This window comes from Hyperolius riggenbachi, chromosome 2, assembly GCF_040937935.1.
Source record: "Hyperolius riggenbachi isolate aHypRig1 chromosome 2, aHypRig1.pri, whole genome shotgun sequence".
Lineage (NCBI taxonomy): Eukaryota > Metazoa > Chordata > Amphibia > Anura > Hyperoliidae > Hyperolius > Hyperolius riggenbachi.
Genome location: NC_090647.1, coordinates 351,177,498 through 351,197,512, shown reverse-complemented (window position 1 = coordinate 351,197,512; position 20,015 = coordinate 351,177,498). Strand labels below are relative to the sequence as shown.

Here is a 20,015-nt window from a genome sequence, read left to right as displayed (position 1 = left end):
AAAGGAGCAAAACTAAATGGATGGTGCCGGTCTTCTTGACTTCTACTATTGAGTGACCTGGAGTGCAGCTGGTTCCACCGTGGCACATCCAGCTTATTCACCTGAGGAGTGCTCCACTATCATACTTACAAGAACTGTACTAAGAGCAAAAATCCTGAAGTTGGGCAGGTTGATTGATGTTAGTCACATGATGTTACTAACATTAGTTAAATGATGGGCCCTATTTTTTCTGGGAGAGAAGGGAGGGTAAGCATTTTAATTAACACCAGCTTACCTTTAGACATATAAAAACACATACATACTTGGACAGAATGATTTTATGACTTCTTCCTGCAGGTGGTGCAGGCTCTCTAAGGGTGCAAAGTCAAAGTGGTATGTGATGGTAATGATGGGATATGTAAAGTGCGGTACAGTAGACACATTTCAACATTGAGTCTCAAGTAAGCAGTAAGCACACTAATCCAGAATCAGACGATCCCCGTCGGTGCCGGATAGACCTTAATACAAAGCCTGCATGCAGCGAGTTTGAATAACGCAATCCATTTCAATGCACTACCGTGAACAGGCTCATATGTGCAGTGAGTTAACATGTAGAATTATTCTGCAACTTATAACTGAGCTCTGTGAACTAGCTCTTAATTTTTTAAAATAATGGTATTATAATAAAACTCACTTGCAGTTGTTCACAGTAGGTATGAATGTGGGACAATAGAGAACTGACAAGAAATGGAATTAGTCTGAACAAGTACAAGGCTCAAGAGATAAGGCTCACGTTAAACTCCATCAAGAACTCTAGGCCTATGAATCAGCACTTCTTGTGTAAAACTCTTATCTTGTTGCTGCATATTTCATATGTGAACAGTATAAATCCACCGTGGTTCAGCAGCAATGTTTATGCAAGGTATTACAGGGGTTGGACAAAATAATAGAAACCCCTTGAAAATCAACAAAATATAATTTAATATGGTGTAGGTCCACCTTTTACGGCAATTACAGCCTCAATTCTCTGAGGTATTGATTCATACAAATTGTGAATTGTTTCCAAAGGAGTTTTAGCCCATTCTTCAGTTAAAACACCCTCCAGTTCTATTAGAGATGGAAATCGACTTCTTACTTAAATCTCTAATAACGACCATAAATGCTCAATCATTTTGAGGTCTGGGGATTGTGGTGGCCAGGTGAGATGCTCAACTTCATTAGAATGTTCCTTGTGCAGTTCTTTAACAATTCTAGCTGTATGGATTGGGGCATCATCATCTTGAAAGATGGCATTCCCCTCCGGAAACAGTTCTTGAACCATAGGATGAACTTGGTCCCCCAAAATTCCTAAATAGTCTCAGCTGTTAATTCTTCCATGAAGGGAAATCATTGGCCCGGTGGATTTCCAAGAATTAGCACCCCAGATCATTACAGAATCCCCACCATGTTTTACGGTTGGGAGAAGGCAGGCTGGATGAAATGCTTCTTTCAGCTGTCTCCAAACGTACACTCGGCCGAAGGTAAACGATGATTCGTCAGAGAAAATCACATTTTTCCACTGCTCGATGAACCAATTCTGGTGGCTTCAACACCACTCTAAACGCTTTGAAACATTTGTCTTTGAGAGCAGAGGTTTTCTAATTGCAGTTCTTCCGTGGAATCCAGATTTGTGCAGCTCCCGACGAACAGTTTTTGTGGAAACTGGGTTCTGTAGGTTTTCATTCAGCTCTGCAGTGATTTTAGGAGCCGTGGTCTTGCGAGCTTTTCTAACAATTTGATTTAGAGTCCGATGGTCTCTCTCAGACAACTTCGACTTTCGGCCACAACCGTGCTTTGCTGAGGACGTTTTTCCTTCTCTTTCAAAGGCAGTCATTACTTTTGAGACAGTACCTCTTGAAATGCCAAGCATTCGGGCAGTTTGTTACAGTAGTGCCTGCCATACGAGCACCAACAATTTGGCCTCTTTGAAAGTCTGAAAGATCTGCCATTTTTATAAATTATAACCAACTTTGGATTAAATATCTGTGAAAAAACAATTATTTTAATTAAACATATCAAATAACAAAAATAATAAACAAAAAAAAAATAACATATGTCAAGTTTTGATTGCTTAAAACATGTTCAAAGATTATGATGCCAAAATGTTAGGTGTTTCCATTATTTTGTCCAACCCCTGTACATTTTCTTCACAAGGTATTAGAGTATGGCTTGCCCAAAACCTTCTTAATTTACCGTATATTCCGGCGTATAAGACGACTGGGCGTATAAGATGACCCCCAAACTTTTCAAGTTAAAATATAGAGTTTGGGATATAGTTGCTGTATAAGACTACCCCTCTTCCGGTTTCAATAATCTTTATTGGATTTTTCAAAAATTATTAACAAACATTTCAAACAATGTTTTGCATTTTTGTAGATTTTTACATTATGCATATTGCCAAATAATCTTCAATAACAAGAAATATACAAAGTAACTGATAATGTATACAGTAACAGTGGAATACAACAATAAAAGACAGCTGTACCAATTACTATAGGAATCTCTCAGGTTCTCCAGCGAGAGAACTGGGTGAACGTTCTAGTGGGTCCTTACTGTTGGGTCTTTAGTTATATATCATATTATACAAATATCATGTGTGCATTCCATGCAGAGCATGTATCTCACTTGCGTATATAAATATGCGTAATTTGCACTACTGTACGCATCAGAGAAAAACAGTAATTCTATATAGCATTATGCGTAGAGAGTCTAGAATTTGTATTATGCGTAATATTTTACGCGTATTTTATGATGTATAATCAGTGTTACATACATCATATAGTATAAAACAGACCATGCAAGCATACTTTATGGCGTATTATGTTTTATAACATGTGCTATATGAACCTGTAAAGATACTACCCCTCTTCCAATGCACTTCAAATAAAAAAAAAAATCATATACTAATGCTATGTATGAAGAGATACTGGTGCTGTACTGTATGTGGTATATAGTATATAACAGTATATAGGTGATTGACTGGTTGGATTCGCAACTCTCTTGTAACTGGATTGGCCAGCTCTCCTTGTCTCCCTGTTTATCAGAGCAGTATAGAAGAAGCTTGGCAGCTGCTACTCCAGCGTCAGAACCACCAATACTGGGGCTCCACAAGGCTGTGTATTGTCACCTCTTCTGTTCTCCCTCTATACCAACAATTGCATATCACCCGCTGACTCTGTGAAAGTCATCAAATTTTCAGACGACACCACCATCATTGGCCTAATTGGCAGCAACGGCGAGCATGAGTACCGCAGCGAAGTTGAGCGAATCTGCAACTGGTGCAGAGCAAATAACCTAGTTCTCAACGCCACAAAGACTGTTGAACTAGTCGTAGACTTCAGGAGGAACCCTCCCCCCCTCCTACCTATCCTCATTGGGGGTACCAAAGTCTCTAGGGTGACATCGGTGCGGTTCCTCGGCACTACTCTCACTAACAACCTGAAGTGGGGGCAGAACACCTCCATAATACAGAAGAAATCACAGCAGAGGTTGTTTTTCCTGCGCCAGCTGAAGAGATTCGGCATGCCCAGGGAACTGCTGACCAGCTTCTATACTGCCACTATAGAATCCATCCTCTGCTCCTCAGTCATTGTCTGGTATGCGGGCGCAACGGCCAGCGACAAACACAAACTGCAGAGAGTCATAGCTGATGCAGAGAGAATCATCGGGTCCCCTCTTCCACCTCTTGACCTCCTCCACTCCGCTAGGATGAGGAAGAGGGCCACTGTGATCTCCCGTGACCCCTCCCACCCAGGCAGTCGCTACTTCAAGCGGCTCCCACTGAGCCGCCGCTACAGGTCCATACCATGCAAAACCACCAGACGGATGAACACCTTCTTCCCCCAAGCGGTTCGGCTGCTCAACTCCAACCTTCCCCCACCGGGCCCGCCTACCAGCATGCCCTAGCGGGGTCTCTCCATCAGCACACGCCCCTGTTCTCACTGCCCAGAGACTGTACTGGGGCCACCATCATCTTTATTATTATTACTACTACTATTAGTATTATTGTTGGACTGCTCCTGCACGGCAGGAACGAACCCTTACCGACGACCCAGTTTGTCATGTATATCATTACTGCAGTTGTAAACTGTCTGTGTTTGTGCTTCTTGTCCTCCTGTACTATGTCTATGCCATGTGTACCACAAAAAATTCCGAATATAGCGTGTGCTGTATTTGGCGAAATAAATCTGATTCTGATTCTGATTGCTCAGTGCCCATAAAACACGTCTCTTTCACCCTTCTGGCCCGCCCTTGTATCCTATTTACCTTCTTCTCTGCCTCTCAGATCTTGCACATGCTTGCCTGCGCCGCTTTACTACAATCCTCAGCAGCGAGATCTGAGAGTCGGTAACAGGATAGGGCTTATCACCAAGCATCAATGACACCCAGCGTATAAGACGACCCCTGACTTTTCAGATAATTTTCAAGGGTTAAAAAGTAGTCTTATACGCCAGAATAATTGATGTATTTGTTTTAGGAAAAAAATCACGTCTTGTGGCATTTTAGCATTTAGCATACAGACATACTGCTCAGCTCTAAAGGGAAGGGGCGGAATAAGAATGTATCACGGTCTATAGGCAGGAACTTTAACAGAAGCATCTGTGGATATTATAGTAGTCAGAGGTCTGTCCCACCAGATTGCTGAGGAGCCCAATAGTATAATAGCATGGGTGGACAACTGTACATGCTTTAAAGGACTTACGAGGTGAAAAATCGTAATTTTGGACTTTACCTGTTTGCTATGTGAATCCATAGGTGTGTTACAATGCGTCCTCCGTTGCATTCCGCCTCAAAAGTATCTTTTATATTCCCCCCAGGCTACGACCCGACCCCACAGCACGGGTCGTCTCCTATGCCACATTCAAGATGGCCGCTGCAAAGATCCGCGGCTGCGCAGTACGCTGTGAGCGCGCCCGCTGTCACAGTAGGATGACGCTAACAGCGTGGATCTTTGCGGCGGCCATCTTGAATGTGGCATAGGAGACGACCCGTGCTGTGGGGTCGGGTCGTAGCCTGGGGGGAATATAAAATATACTTTTGAGGCGGAATGCAACGGAGGACGCATTGTAACACACCTATGGATTCACATAGTAAACAGGTAAAGACCAAAATTACGATTTTTCACCTCGTAAGTCCTTTAAGGTTTTCACCAATACAACTTTGGGTGATACACTCATTTTGGATGTACAGTTTTATAAAGGGGATCTATCAGCTTTATAAAGATTTTATAGTTTGCTAAAGTTTTTTTTTCACTTTTATGTTAGTTGCCAGAAAAATAGAAACTGCTAAAGCAGACCATGTGAGTTTTTATCAGGTAACTACAGATTGTGGAGTCACCAGCCAACCTTTGATGGGACCCTGAAATGTTCACACCACTGTCCCTTGTAGTGAAGTTCAGGAGGCCTGTTTGCCAGGAATTATATAACAAGTATGGCCACCGTGATCTCCCCATAACAACAAGTGTAGCCAAAACAACATCTGCTCTACAGAAGCAGGCGGTGCATTCAAAGGTGAAATGTTGGGACCCGGCCATCTTCACCTAACCCCTGTGGCTGCTGCCACTTTAGTTATCCCTATTGTCCTTATGGTGTGAAGTATCCTGTGAAGATTCACCAATGGCCGCCTTTCATATAACAGCTGTCTGGGCATCGAGATACCTCCTGTGAAAGTGCATCAATTCCATAGCCTTCCCTTTTGCGGACTTGCCTTTAACAGTCCTTCATTGTGTGTCACTCACTGGCTTTCAGGACACCCATTTATGGTGATCATTGGTATCCTTTCCTCCACCAATCATGTCATCTAGTTGCTGAGTCACTTGCTGTACTGTTCTTTAGTAGAACATCTCCTTTATTACATAAAGCCTAAAATTAAAAATCACAGTAACCCATAGTGTAAATGCATAAGCCTTTAATGAACAGCATGTAACTACACTCACATAAATAAAGTGTGAAACTGGCATAGCATGGATCATTGTTCAGCAGTGCATGGCACTACTGCACATTTTTGTAATCTATTATTTCCTAAGGGCCCCTGAATACATAGACATCTTTCTTTCAAAACAGCCAATCTTCCTGCTATTCAGTTACTTGCCTGTGTTTCTGCAAAATGTTATTGTGTGCATAGGGGAAGGCTCTCCATGCATATTCCCCCACAGGCCACTAGATGTCATTCTAGCCTAACTTTGGAAAGCACTTATTATTCCTTACTTGGATTTTTTTTCAGATTAAACATATATTGTAGCCTTGTAGTTTCAGCATAAAATACATAGTAGAAACATAAGATTTTCTACCAATAATTCAATACATTAAGATGGATAACAAAATGGTAATACACATGTAGCACATCATTCTAACAGCACATTTAAACATCAGAATACATGTGTATAAATCACTAATAAAACATGTGATGTCTGTTTTTATGAGTCATTTTGCCTGGAGCGAATAATTGATATTGCTGTACTAATTATAAGGTGTCATCGTATTACACAGAAGGACATATTATGGGGATAAGAAAAATGAAAGCTGGGAGAAAAGAGATACAGGTATAGCATGGCAATGAGGGGTAGAGTAAGTTCTTACTTGGATTTTTTTTAAATTACAAATTTTAGTGAAAATTTTACAGCAGTGCCAAAATAAGTTCAGCAGAACATAAACACATAAAATAATACTTAGATGGCAATCGGCCATCAACACAGAGTGGCAAAGCTGAGACAGATCCCCATATTACAGTAAATTGTTGATAGTCCTGTACACACTCAATAAGTGGATACCAACACTAGAAACTAGATTATCCCTCTGAGAGGGGAAAAGTCTGTCCACTGCTGGAGAAAATCCCCATATTATAATCACCGCAGAGCAAGGTCTTACAAGCAGGCTATTAAGCCAAGTAACATCCTGAAGCACCTGAATCTCTGCTGGGGGAGGTAGGTAAATACACGCTATAGCTAACTCCTTGTCATTCACTTTGGCGTGGATAATGACAACCAACCAAAGTTGTCTAGTTTCAGGTCAAATAAGTGAAAAGGGCACTTCTTGCTCACTAAAATTGACACTCCTCTGGCTTAGTTAGAGAAAGTGGAAGAGCAGTAAACCGTCACCTATCGTTTTTTTAAGTGGTAAGACCTTGCTCCCAACAAGATGGGTCTCCAGCAGTATACAGACATTGGCTTTGTAATCCTTCATGTATGAGAACACCAGCAACCTCTTCTACTTTGCTTTAAGACCGTGGACGTTCCAAAGTACCACTTTTGTCATAAAATAAGTCAGCATCACATATTTACATTACAGCCTATACCAGTGTTTCTCAAACCTGTCCTTGTGACTCCCCAGCGGTGCATGTTATGGTGGCCATACATGGTACATTTTTTTCATCCAATCTTGCCATTTCTATGTAATATAAGGGAACTGCCTAAATTATCCTTCTGGTATATTTACTTAATTTACCCTTATACTACATAGAAATGGTAAGATTGGATGAAAAAAATGGTACCATGTATGGGCACCATCAGACAGGCAACCTCACCAATGAAATTTAAAATCACAAACACTGGTTCACACGACAGCCAGGGGCCCCAGTCTCTCTCACTGGCCGGGAGCCCCTAAACCACCATGCGATACCTAGAGGGAAATGCGGGCGAGCCCTGGATCACTCACTTCCAGGGACTTCACCCCCATTGCCTCTAAACTGAATGCTAACTGCAACACACACAATTGCACACCGCCAGTTCAAGCAATTTCCTACCTTTATCTGGTCAGCAGGTGCCAGTCAGGTCATACACCCTTTGTCTGCCAAACTAAATCTAGCAGGAATTGCATAAATTAGCATTCAGGTGGGAGGCTTCAGTTGGACGTAATCGTTGATTACATCTTTTACAGGGACCACCGCGTGTAGGCATCTCCCACACAGTCCCCTCACCCGCATTTCCCTCTAGGTATCGCATGGTGGTTTAGGGGCCCCCAGCCAGTGAGAGAGACTGGGGCCCCTGGCTGTCGTGCGAACCAGTGTTTGTGATTTAAAAAAAAAAATTGCAGCTTCCAGGATGCGGTTGACAGGTGAGTGGTTAGGGAGGGGAAAGGATGTAATCAACGATTACATCCAACCGAAGCCTCCCACCTGAATGCTAATTTATGCAATTCCTGCTAGATTTGGTATGGCAGGCAAAGGGTGTATGACCGTACACCTGATTGGCTGACTGGCGCCTGCTAACCAGATAAAGGTAGGAAATGGCTTGAACTGGTAGTGTGCAATTGTGTGTGTTGCAACCTCACCTATGCACATGTGGGGTAATTAGTGTCTCAGCTAAGTGGACTCCATGTAGGTGAGATACTAATTACCCCACCTGTGCATAGATGAGGTTGCCTGCAAAAAAAAATGCACTGTTGGGGAGTCACGACGACAGGTTTGAGAAACACTGGCCTACACCAATCATTATGAACAAATCAACCAGCTGGGGGGAGACCCAGCCCATCTCTTACTTACATCTCATACTTACACATCCTAATTAACCCATAAGGTGGAAAGGTGGAATTCCCCCAAATCTCTGAACAGCAGATAATAAAAAAATAATCCAAACCAACATCTATTTTACACACCACATGTGTCTCTTCAAGGTGTGCATTATCCACTGTGAGTGCTAGACTGACGTCTTTATTGTGGATCTATATGGATTTTGTGTTACATTGTTCTCAACAGCTGAGCACTACATCTGCCCAGGGAAGTGATGATATAGTAGAGTTCCCTCATTGACTGCTGCAGTCCTTTTCTCTCACCACCTGCCTTTCACCACCAGTAGTAGTAATACTCCTCAGGCACTGCAACACTCCACCACTCCACTAAAAAGTGATTTCATTATTGGTCATGTTTGAATGTCAGGATAGGTCATTAGTGATACATTCCTCTAGTGTACAAATTCAGGAATTCATTTTTTGTTATGTTCAAGATATCATTCAGAGTTTAGTGTTTGGTAATCATTGTGATGATTATTATTTTGGGTACTTATCCGTTAGCCGGGCGCATCCTCTAGGTGGCGACAAAACTCCACCAGAGTTACATCTTTCCCTACTATCCATGTCGGCCTGGAGGGGGAATAGTAATTAGCGCCACCTGCCGGATGCGCCCGGCTAACGGATAAGTACCTTATTTTGATAGCACCATCATCTTCTGGGACTGTGAAGAGATTGTTTGTTATAAACATGGGTGGGTAACACAAATATGTGTTGATCTCTACAGTATAGAACCATCTCTGGAGAACATTGTAGTGTTATTTTCACAATGTTATTGCTTTTTACGTCAGTAAACAAACATTCCACAGAGATCACCTGGCAGGACTAAAGATGTCCCCAACTGTGATACATTTCAAAATGTAAATCAGGGTGAGGATAGATTTTACAATGGGCAAACACTGACTGAATAATTTATTAATGAATATTGTAAAAATATAAGTAATTTTATTAATTACGTTATGTTCACTACAGTTCCTCTTTAACCCCCTTGGCGGTACGCAGTTTCCGAGGCTGCGTCCTCCGGGAGTTTTTTTTGTCCCAACATTTTTTTTTAAAATGCTTTAGCTAGCATTTCGCTAGCTAAGCGTATGTCTAAAGTTGCTCCGGTCCCCCCCATGCCCGCTGATCTTCACCGGCTTATACGTACCTCGCCACGATCCCATGAAAAGCGCAGTTTCCCGATCGGCTTCCGTCGTTGCTGTGGCGACGATCGGAGATGACGTCATGACATAATCCACAATCCCGATCGCCGTCATCGTGAAGCCTGGAGCTGATTGGGTAGCTGCGCCAGCGTGGGAACGCTGGGGGGTACGTATACCGGAAGCTATTGCGGGCGATCGCGGGGGACCGGAGAAACTTTGAGCATATGCTTAGCTAGCGAACCGTTCGCTAAAGCGTACGGCACCATTTAAGAAAAAAATCGTCCTGGGGCCATGTGATCCTCCGCGGCAGCTACTCCGTGTGTAGTACGGGGTTACCGCCAAGGAGGTTAAACACTTCTGTATCTTGATGATTGAAACATGCTGTTTTGATCCCGTTATACCTGCCAGGGCGTAGATTTCAATCATCCCGCCGATTGTGTCGCTCTCTCCCCGCTGCAAATCACCCGCCCTTCTGTTGGTATGACAGCAGAGCTGTGTGAGCCGGTCAGGAGCCGATTTCATTAGCTCCTGACCACGAAAGTGGTTAGCACATTGTTTTTTTTCTATAGATGGTTTTCATAACTGTTTCTGTTGATATTAAGATGCTATACAAAGTAATAACCATAGGATTGGTCCAGGTCTTTGGAGGTCCATTCACAATGGGAGTGGAGATCCTTCGGCCTGTAGAAAGGGGGAAAGACGGGGAGCCCAATAGTGCAGTAACGTCTGGTATTAAACGGTGGGGGATTGTGGGTATTTTATACTCACAAGGATCGGTTGCAGTCCTGCAACCACCATATAGGCATGTGGAAAAGAACCGTTCCTGCTCGGTATCCCGGAACCTTCTGGAACAGGGTGGTCGCTCTCCTCTTGTCGGCTTTTCCACTGGTATAATGGATATACAAATGGAAGTGCTAACACCCCTTTTGGGGGTGTGGGTAACAACTGTTAAATAGGTTTGGGGAGACGCCCAAGTTCTTTGCTAGTGTGCCTGAGTTATATTTACTGTACGGTATTACAGAAAGAGGTGTCCCCAGGGAGAAAAGCGCTATATAAATATTATTGTTGTTGTTGTTGTTGTCTTACCTCCAAAGAAGACTCACTCGGATCTAACGTAAGTAGTCTTTATCATCAAGTGGTTAATTGTAGACAACACGTTTCACAGGTCTCAGCCCGCTTCCTCAGGTCAGTACAAACAAGTAACCTAAAATAAATACAGATATGTCTAGTTTCCCATCAACATAAATACATACATAAATTGATCCACACGATCGATCCTATTACAAAATAATAACAAATACTCCAAATTGCTCAAAACTACGCATTAGCTCTATTAATTAAACACACATTGTGTTATCTGGTTGTTATACAGCATGTATAACAACCAGATAACACAATTGTCTGTTAAAACAGCTGGTATGTATTGAGAACACAGTCCATTGCTGCATTCACTAATGGAAGTTAAAACTACCAGGCAAAGAAGAAACCAAATATAAATATGATCCAGAGAGAAGAGGGTGGCAACCCTTTCAAATAACTCATACTTGTAATTATTCTATCATGAACTTTAATATTTAAAATGCAAAGGTCTATAGAGTTTGAGAATTGTCTCCTGTTTTTTTTTTTTTTTACTTTGGATATGACACTCTCTAACCTTGGGGTGAATCTGCTGGAACGTTCACTCCTAGGAAGATTGGCAGCTGTCTTATATGTGATATGTGGATATGTAAAATTACAGATATAAAATTGTTTGAGTTTTCTTTTTACTACTACTATTAATATTGTATAACATTTTGTTTCTATTCTCTACCTTTACCAGGTTTTTGAGAAGAAGAACCAGAAATCTGCACAAACAATTGCTCAGTTGCACAAAAAGTTGGAACATTATCATAAGAAACTGAAGGAAATTGAACAAAATGGTATATCACGGCAGCCAAAGGATGTGTTGAGGGACATGCAACAAGGACTGAAAGATGTGGGAGCCAATGTACGAGCAGGCATAAGTGGTTTTGGTGGTGGAGTAGTTGAAGGTGTGAAGGGAGGGCTTTCTGGCTTGTCTCAAGTCACACACACAGCAGTGGTGTCCAAGCCCAGGGAGTTTGCCAGTCTTATTCGCAACAAATTTGGCAGTGCTGACAACATTCCACATCTAAAAGATGCTATGGAAGAGGACAATGAGGCCCAGGGTGGAGCAAGAACATTAAGTGGCAGTGCAACTTTGGCACCAAGTCCCAAATATGGTAGTGACGATGAATGCTCCAGTGCTACCTCAGGCTCAGCTGGGGCAGGAAGTAATTCTGGGGCTGGACCAGCAGGACCTGGTAGTCCACGGTCTAACACTTTGGATGGACATCATCATGGTCACCATGGGGGTATAGATGCCATTCTGGAGGAACTTTGTGAAATTAAAGATGGCCAAAGCCATCTTGAGGATTCAATAGAAGACTTAAAATCACAATTGCAGCGAGACTACAGCTACATGACACAGTGTCTTCAAGAAGAGCGGTACAGGTGGGTGATAGCATACACTATGGTTATCATTGCATATTCTTATTTATCATTGTAGAAAGAGATCTAATGGATCAGATTCTTGCAGCCAATAATCTCATATGAGTGAACCATGGCTTGGTCGGAGACTTTCTATACAGAGTTTCTCTTTAAGGAGAATTCCTCTTAGAGAGAAATAAGGACATTGCAATAAGCACAATGTTCAGTAGAACATTTTGTGTGTCTTCCACAAAGCCGGAGCGCAGTATGAGCTCAAGATGTACCGGCATCCAGGCGGCAGCGGGGTAAACATAAAATGTTTTCATATTTCCTAAAGGTAAACAATGGCCAGGGAACAGAAAACCCTTATTTCCATAGAATAAGGGAACAGGTTACTGGAAAATGGGATTTTCCAGTGCATGTGCAGTAAACACTGTGCTGGTCACTCCATTGCATGCTCCAGTCAGCAAATGGCAGGCCGAGGATATGATAGACAGCGGACTCCACCCACTTGGGGTGGACACCAGTGTTAACCCTTGACTGGCTGTTTATAAGGGACAGACAGTCTCAGTGAGCCCACTTCTAGTTACTTATATTCACTTCCTTTTTGTAACTTCCTGTCATCTGTCTGTATGCTGTACATAGGCCTAAATGCTGTCTTAGGGCAACGTAGCATAGATGTTCATAAGAGGAAGTGTGGGCTATTCATAAGGATTAGCTCAAGTGCCGGAAATGCTTAAGATGACTTACTAAGGATTGCTTTGCTGAGGTAATGAACATGTAACAAAGATAACAGATGCACACACCTGTATATCTATCTTGTAATTTAAACTCCTTAAAGTTTGAAGACTTCTATCAGTTCTATCTCCAGTGCTGCTGCTGTGACGAGTGTCAAGTTATCACAGGTTCTGTGCTATGGTGCCGAACAAAGGTGTAGTGTTGTTGCCCATAGCAACCAACAAATATTTATTACAATAATTTTCAATGATTTTCCTGTTTCCTGTGTATAGTCTGTTTCCACCTAACATGTTAGTAAAAGTACGCTTAAGTGTGTTTAAAATAGCTGTAATTAAGTCTTGATGCCCTGTTTACTTGGATTATTTATTGTGTACCATTTTAAGATACAGCATGATAACCACAGTATGCAGTGTATATGCCCTGTGAACTGATAGTAAACAAATTCCTGTCTGTGCTGTTATCTTCTTACAAAATGATTGCAAAATGTGTTTTAAAGCTATACCTGCAACTTATGCAGTTACATTTACTCTCTAGTCCGCTCTCTAGTCCATTTACTCTCGCAGTCCGCTCCGGCCCTCGTGGCGGTGATTGACAGCGCTGCTCGCGCAGGCGCAGTACAGAGCGACCTGGAGGTCGCTCTGACATCATCGCCGGGGACCGGGACGGACCTGCAGCGAACAGCTGCGGGCAGAGCTGCGGCGAGGCTTACCGGGGGCTTCCTCCAGCTTGGAGCTGGAGGAAGCCCCTGGTAAGTACCACTTATTTTAGACTTTTTCCCCTGATGACTCTTTTAAGTATAAATACAGTGTACTTGAACACAAGGCTTTTCAACCTGTGGTACGCGTACCACCGGTGGTACTTTGCTGTTGGCCGAGCTGCGGCGAGGGACGTCCTGGGAGCTTGGAACTGGAGGAAGCCCCCGGTAAGTACCACTTATTTTAGACTTTTTCCCCTGATGACTCCTTTAAGTATAAATACAGTGTTCTTGAACACAAGGCTTTTCAACCTGTGGTACGCGTACCACCGGTGGTACTTTGCTGTTGGCCAGGTGGTACACACCAGGTTTGCCTGCCACTTTATTGCATGCATGCCCCTGGTCCTGCCTCCACAAAGTTTGGCTCCCCATCCCTCGCTCCTTGCTCTGCTGTGCTGCGCATTTTTCAGAGCTCAGATCAGTGGGGAGGAGACAGCCAGACGAATGGTGCACAGTGATGGTGCAGATACAGAAAGTGACATCACTGCTCACTTCCTGTATTTGAGGTATACACGCCGTCACCATTTGCCTGGCTGTCTCTTCACTGCGGCTGGCTTACCGATGATCTGAGGTGTGAACTATATCGCAGGACAGCACAGCAAGGAGTGAGCAAGGGGGAGCCGAACTTTGTGGTGAGTCACTGCCTAGCTCTCAGCTCTCTGGTGGTCGGGACAGGCTACCTATAATTAAGTGGAGGGGGGGGAGAGGAACTTGCAAGGCTACCTATATTGGCAATCTACCTCCAGATTGTCAATACTGACAATCTGTAGGCTAGCAATTGTAAACTTTTTCCCCACCAATGCCTCCTACTTTTCCCCTCCCATATGCCCTCTTTTCTTAAAGTGTACCTGTAAGAAAAAAGTGCCCCTGGAGGCCTTTGTATCCTAAAGAGGTTTCCCCCTTCCTCCTCAGTAGATGGTATCCAGCGCTGGGAGCCCCAAAGATTCCCTTTGTCGGTATGTGTGCATGCACAATCACACGTTCTCAGCAACTAAATTTGTTTTCCTTGAATGCAGTGCTTGAGTTTAGGTCTTCTTTAAAGGGCAACTGAAGTGAGAAGAAAACGGTGGCTGCCATATTTATTTCCTTTTAAACTATACGAGTTGACTGGCAGCCCTGCTGATCTATGTCTCTGCAGAAGTGTCTGAATCACACCAAACAAACAAGCATGCAGCTAATCTTGTCAGATCTGACAATAATGTCAGAAACACCTGATCTGCATATGCTTGTTCAGGGGCTGTTGCTAAAAGTATTAGAGGCAGAGCACGATAGCCAGGTAACTGGCATTGCTTAAAAGGAAATAAATATGGCAGCCTCTATATCCCTCTCACTTCAATTCTCCTTTAACTGCTCACAGTTGGAATATGACAGTTTAAAAAGACAGTTAGAAAATGGCAGGTGGAATTTGATAGTTGGAAAATGGAAGTAGGAAAATGGCAGTTAAAAAACAACAGTTGAAGTTTGACAGTTGGAAAATGACAGTTGAAAATGGCAGTTGGAAAATGACAGTTGGAAAATGGCAGTTGGAAAATGACAGTTAACATTCGGCAGTTGGAGAATGACAGTTAAAAACAACAGTTGAAATTTGGAAGTTGAACAATGGCAGTTGGAAAATGGCAGTTGGAAAATGACAGTTGAAAAATGGCAGTTAAAAAACAACAGTTGAAGTTTGACAGTTGGAAAATGGCAGTTGAAAAATGACAGGATGGAAAATGACAGTTGGAAAATGGCAGTTAAAAAACAACAGTTGAAGTTTGACAGTTGTAAAATGGCAGTTGAAATATGACAGTTGGAAAATGGCAGTTAAAAAACAGTTGACGTTTGACAGTTGGAAATTGGCAGTTCAAAAATGACAGTTGGAAAACGACAGTTGGAAAATGACAGTTCAACTGTGGGGTTTTTTAACTGCCATTTTTCAACTGTCATTTTCCAACTGCCATTTTTCAACTGCCAAATTTTAACCGTCATTTTCCAACTGCCAAATTTCAACTGTTTTTCAACTGTCATTTTCCAACTGCCATTTTCTAACTCAAATTTCAACTGTTTTTTTTTCAACTGTCATTTTCCAACTGCCATTTCTCAACTGTCATTTTCCAACTGCTAAATTTCAACTGTTATTTTTAACTGTCATTCTCTAACTGTTGTTTTCCAACGGTCAAAATTCAACTATTGTTTTTCAACTGCCATTTTCCAACTGTCATTTTCCAACAGCCAAATTTCAACTTGTTTTTCAACTTCCATTTTTCAACTTCCATTTTTCAACTATCCTTTTCCAACTGTTTCCTTCTTCCTTTACTATTTTATTTATTTTGCAAACACAAGCCTTGAGGTCCTCAATGTTGAACTTTGATTTGCCACCACATTTTATGTTTTGGGGCTAGATTTGCATCATGATTTGCACAATTTAAAACTGGCTATCTCTAAAAAGTCCATAACCAGATGTAACAGTCACAGGTGTCAGATATGCATAACTGTGAAGAGGGAGTGGAAGAAAAAGCCTATGTTGGCTTTTTATCTTCCTATCTTGCTCCCAGTCTAATGACCCATTTATTGCCTACAACTTTCATAGTGGTTCTCTTTCCAGGCTAGCACTTTAAGGGCCCGTTTCCACTATCGCGGAAACCGCTGCAATTCAAATATTTTGGCAGTTAGACTTCAATGGTTGTTCAGCAAATGCTTTTGAAAACAAAAGAAACCCTGAGACTCCATTGTGAGGAGATGGACTAGTGCAAAACCTGTTGGTTCTGTCAAGGTTTTAAAGCGGACCTAAACTCAGAGCTTCCTCTCTGCTGTAAGGAGATAAGCAACAGCATAATAACTTTAAAGAAAAACATTTCGTTGTTACAACTTACAGAAATCTTACAAAAACCCTGCAGTGTTTACTTACTGGTGTCCTAGGAGCACAAAAGGGTTAACCTCCTGACAGCACACCTGACAGCGCTAATTTACACTTGCTGTTTACTTGCTGATAAGGCGTAATTAGGCAGGCTAACCTCTAGACCAGGGCTTTTCAACCAGTGGTACATGTACCACCGGTGGTACTTTGCTGTTGGCCAGGTGGGACACACCAGCTTTGCCTGCCACTTTATTGCCCACATGCCACTTGTCCTCATCCTGCCTCCACAAAGTTTGGCTCCCCCTTGCGAACGGTGCACAATAATGACGCAGATACAGAAAGTGACATCACTGCTCACTTCCTGTATTTGAGGTATACATGCCGTCACTGTTTGCCTGACTGTCTCTTCACTGCGGCTGGCTTACCGATGATCTGAGGTGTGAACTTTATCGCAGGGCAGCACAGCAAGGAGTGAGCAAGGGGGAGCCGAACTTTGTGGTGAGTCACTGCCTAGCTCTCAGCTCTCTGGTGGTCGGGACAGGCTACTTATAATTAAGTGGGGGGGGGGGGGGGAGGAACTTGCAAGGCTACCTATATTGGCAGTCTACCTCCAGATTGCCCAAATACTGACAATCTGTAAGCTAGCAATCTAATTGTAGTCTTTTTCCCCACCAATGCCTCCTACTTTTCCCCTCCCATACGCCCTCTTTTCTTAAAGTGCACCTGTAAGATAAAAGTGGGGGGTTACCTCAGGGAGGGGGAGGCCTTTGTATCCTAAAGAGGTTTCCCCCTTCCTCCTCAGCAGATGGGATCCAGTGCTGGGAGCCCCATAGTTTTCCTCATCGGTGTGTGCGCATGCGCAGTAGCTGCTCTCCATTCAGACTCCAGCAGAAACAGCCAAGCCCGATCACGTCCAATCTACTGTGCAGGCACACTGGAGGTACTTTAAAATTTTGTAGTAAAATATCTGTAATATTACTGATATTCTACTAGCCCTGATTCATGATAGTAGAATATAGGTAATTATACTGATATTCTACTGTAACCCACTGTAACCCTATTCTCACACGAACCCTCTCCTATGTAAGCATAACACTAACCTCACCCTATCTATGCCTAACACTGAACCTCTATACTCTATATAGCTCTATACATCTGCTCCAGTGATAACCCGGCACCTAAGTAACCCCCTTAAGTGCTTGGTTATATTATATCCAAGTGCATATTTCTGATTCCCCATCGCTCTTTATTCTAACTTACCCCCATTGCCTACTACCGATCCTCCGATAACCTGGTGCCTAATCTATCCAACTGGCAATCGGCTATATTATAGCCGAGGGCTGTTTCTACTTCTGCATTGCTGCACCAATAACCTGAGTTTGCCCGTACTATAGGTAAACTCCATCGTCCATATTACAAACTGGGTACTGCTATAGTCTCTAATTGTACAGCTTAAGAGCTCTTGCAAACTACATGCGATTCCAATTTGCAATTTTGACATGATTTTACATGTGATTCCGATTTGCGATTTTTAATCGTTACTGCGTGCTGCGTTTTTTTCTGCGTTTTTCTTTTGATAACATCCAGGGAAAATCGGAATCACAAATAAGATTTGCAGTGTGCAGTGGGCTTTAAGCTATATGAAAATTGCTGGCAGGGTTTGAGAAATGATTCTTGGATTGACAATTTGGGGCCCAATGCTGTACTTATGCGATGTGTTCTGTTGCTATGAAAGGAGAGACAACAATTGATGACAATGGAGCGGCTTTCTGCGGGCATGGAGAAGACAGAAACTATGCAACAGGGGCTGCTTAGGTGTCCTTAAGCATCCGATCTATCTATAAATATCTACAGACCTCCAAACTTTATATGGTTTCCAGAGAAGATCGAGATCAGTGTGTACAGAGCTTCATGGAATGGGCTTCCATGTTCCAGCAGCTGCATCCAAGGATTTTTTAACACTTAAAAAAGTTATCAGCTGCTAATGATTTTAATGCTGGATACACACGGTGCATTCGCACACTCAATTTTCCCGTCGATTCGTTTATTTCCAACATGTCCGATTTGGATTTCGATGGATCTTTAGGTCGATTCGGCATACTTTGCATGCGAATCGACCTAACGATCCATCGAAATCCAAATCGGACATGTTGGAAATAAACGAATCGACGGGAAAATCGAGTGCGCGAACGCACCGTGTGTATCCAGCATTACACTCTCCTTATCCAGCTGACTATTCCCCAGTCAACTTTGCAATGAGTGTGGAGATAACAGGAGTAGATTCATTGCAGACAAGTGGGTTATCTGCAGACTCAAAATAATGCAGCAGCTTATCTATGTTATCACATAGGTGTGAAAATGTCCATGTATCTCACTCTGGCATTGCAATTGTGTTTTCAGCAGCAGAAAAGCCCCTTAATGCTGGGTACACACTATGAGATTTTCTGGCGGATTTACGGTCAGATCGATTATTTCCAACATGTCCGATTTGCTTTCCATTCGATTTCCAAGCATTTTCCGATCAACTTGGAAATAATCGATCTGACAGTAAATTTCATAGTTTGTACCCAGCATTAAGGTGACCATACATTAACAGATGGCCAATTACACAAGAGGAGTTAGCAGTATTCCTTGATCATTTAAAGAGACTCCGTAACAAATTTTTCAGCTTTAGTTCTTCTATCCTATAAGTTCCTATGCCTGTTCTAATCTGCTCTGGCTTACTGCAGTCTTTCCTAACTGCACTGTCTCTGTAATAAATCAATGTATCTTTCCTCTGTCCTGTTTGTCGGGCTAAAGCTTGTTTGTGTGGAATGTGCAGGGCTGCTTGTGATTGGTAGAAGCGATACACACCCTCTGCAGGCCCCCTGCATACTCTGAATGACTCACACTCTATGCTTAGCTGAGCCTATTAGAAGCTGGTTAGTTTGTTTGTAAACACTGCCTAAAACTGTTAATTACAAGCCAGGATTGCAGCAGAGAGTGGCAGAAACAGCACACAGGGGCACAGGAGAAAATAATGAATAGAATGGTATGCTTTTTATTGTAAGAATATTAGAGTACAGATTCTCTTTAAATATGAATGACAGGAATATAATACTGACTCATACAGTGGATAGAAGTAGTATTCATTTTCTAGACTTGACAATTCTGAAACAAGATGGATGTATCAAAATGACTACATTCAGGAAACCGACGGCAGGCAATTTATTGCTCCATGCGTCCAGCTTTCATCCCCCCACATTACTTCGGGGAATACCAATCGGGCAACTCCTGCGAGTGCGGAGGAATTGCACCGAAGAAGAGGATTATGAGAGGGAAGTGGGAGCAATGTGTGCCCATTTTGAGAGACATGGTTACAGTGAAACGCGTTGCTTTGTTTTATCTGGAGTTCGTTAATAAATAGACTGAATGTACAGCCGTGTTGTGTCTGCTTGTAGGAAGTAAGTCCACCGCTGCCTTCTCTAATTACCAAATTTTTGGCTTTTAAGCTCCTTTAAAACCCCTTTTATCCTTTTGGCGCCTCTGTTCTCTCCTAT

At 42.6% G+C, this 20,015-nt stretch overlaps 1 protein-coding gene across 2 annotated transcripts in view; it reads left to right on the top strand.

Moving 5' to 3' along the window:
• The window catches only part of TMCC2 (transmembrane and coiled-coil domain family 2), a 98,967-nt gene that overhangs the window by 61,850 nt on the left and 17,102 nt on the right, over positions 1-20,015 (top strand). For both annotated transcript variants that reach the window (XM_068269581.1, XM_068269580.1), the window contains exon 4: positions 11,481-12,172. In XM_068269581.1, coding sequence (XP_068125682.1) covers positions 11,481-12,172 — 692 coding nt within the window. The remainder of the gene's footprint in view (positions 1-11,480; positions 12,173-20,015) is intronic.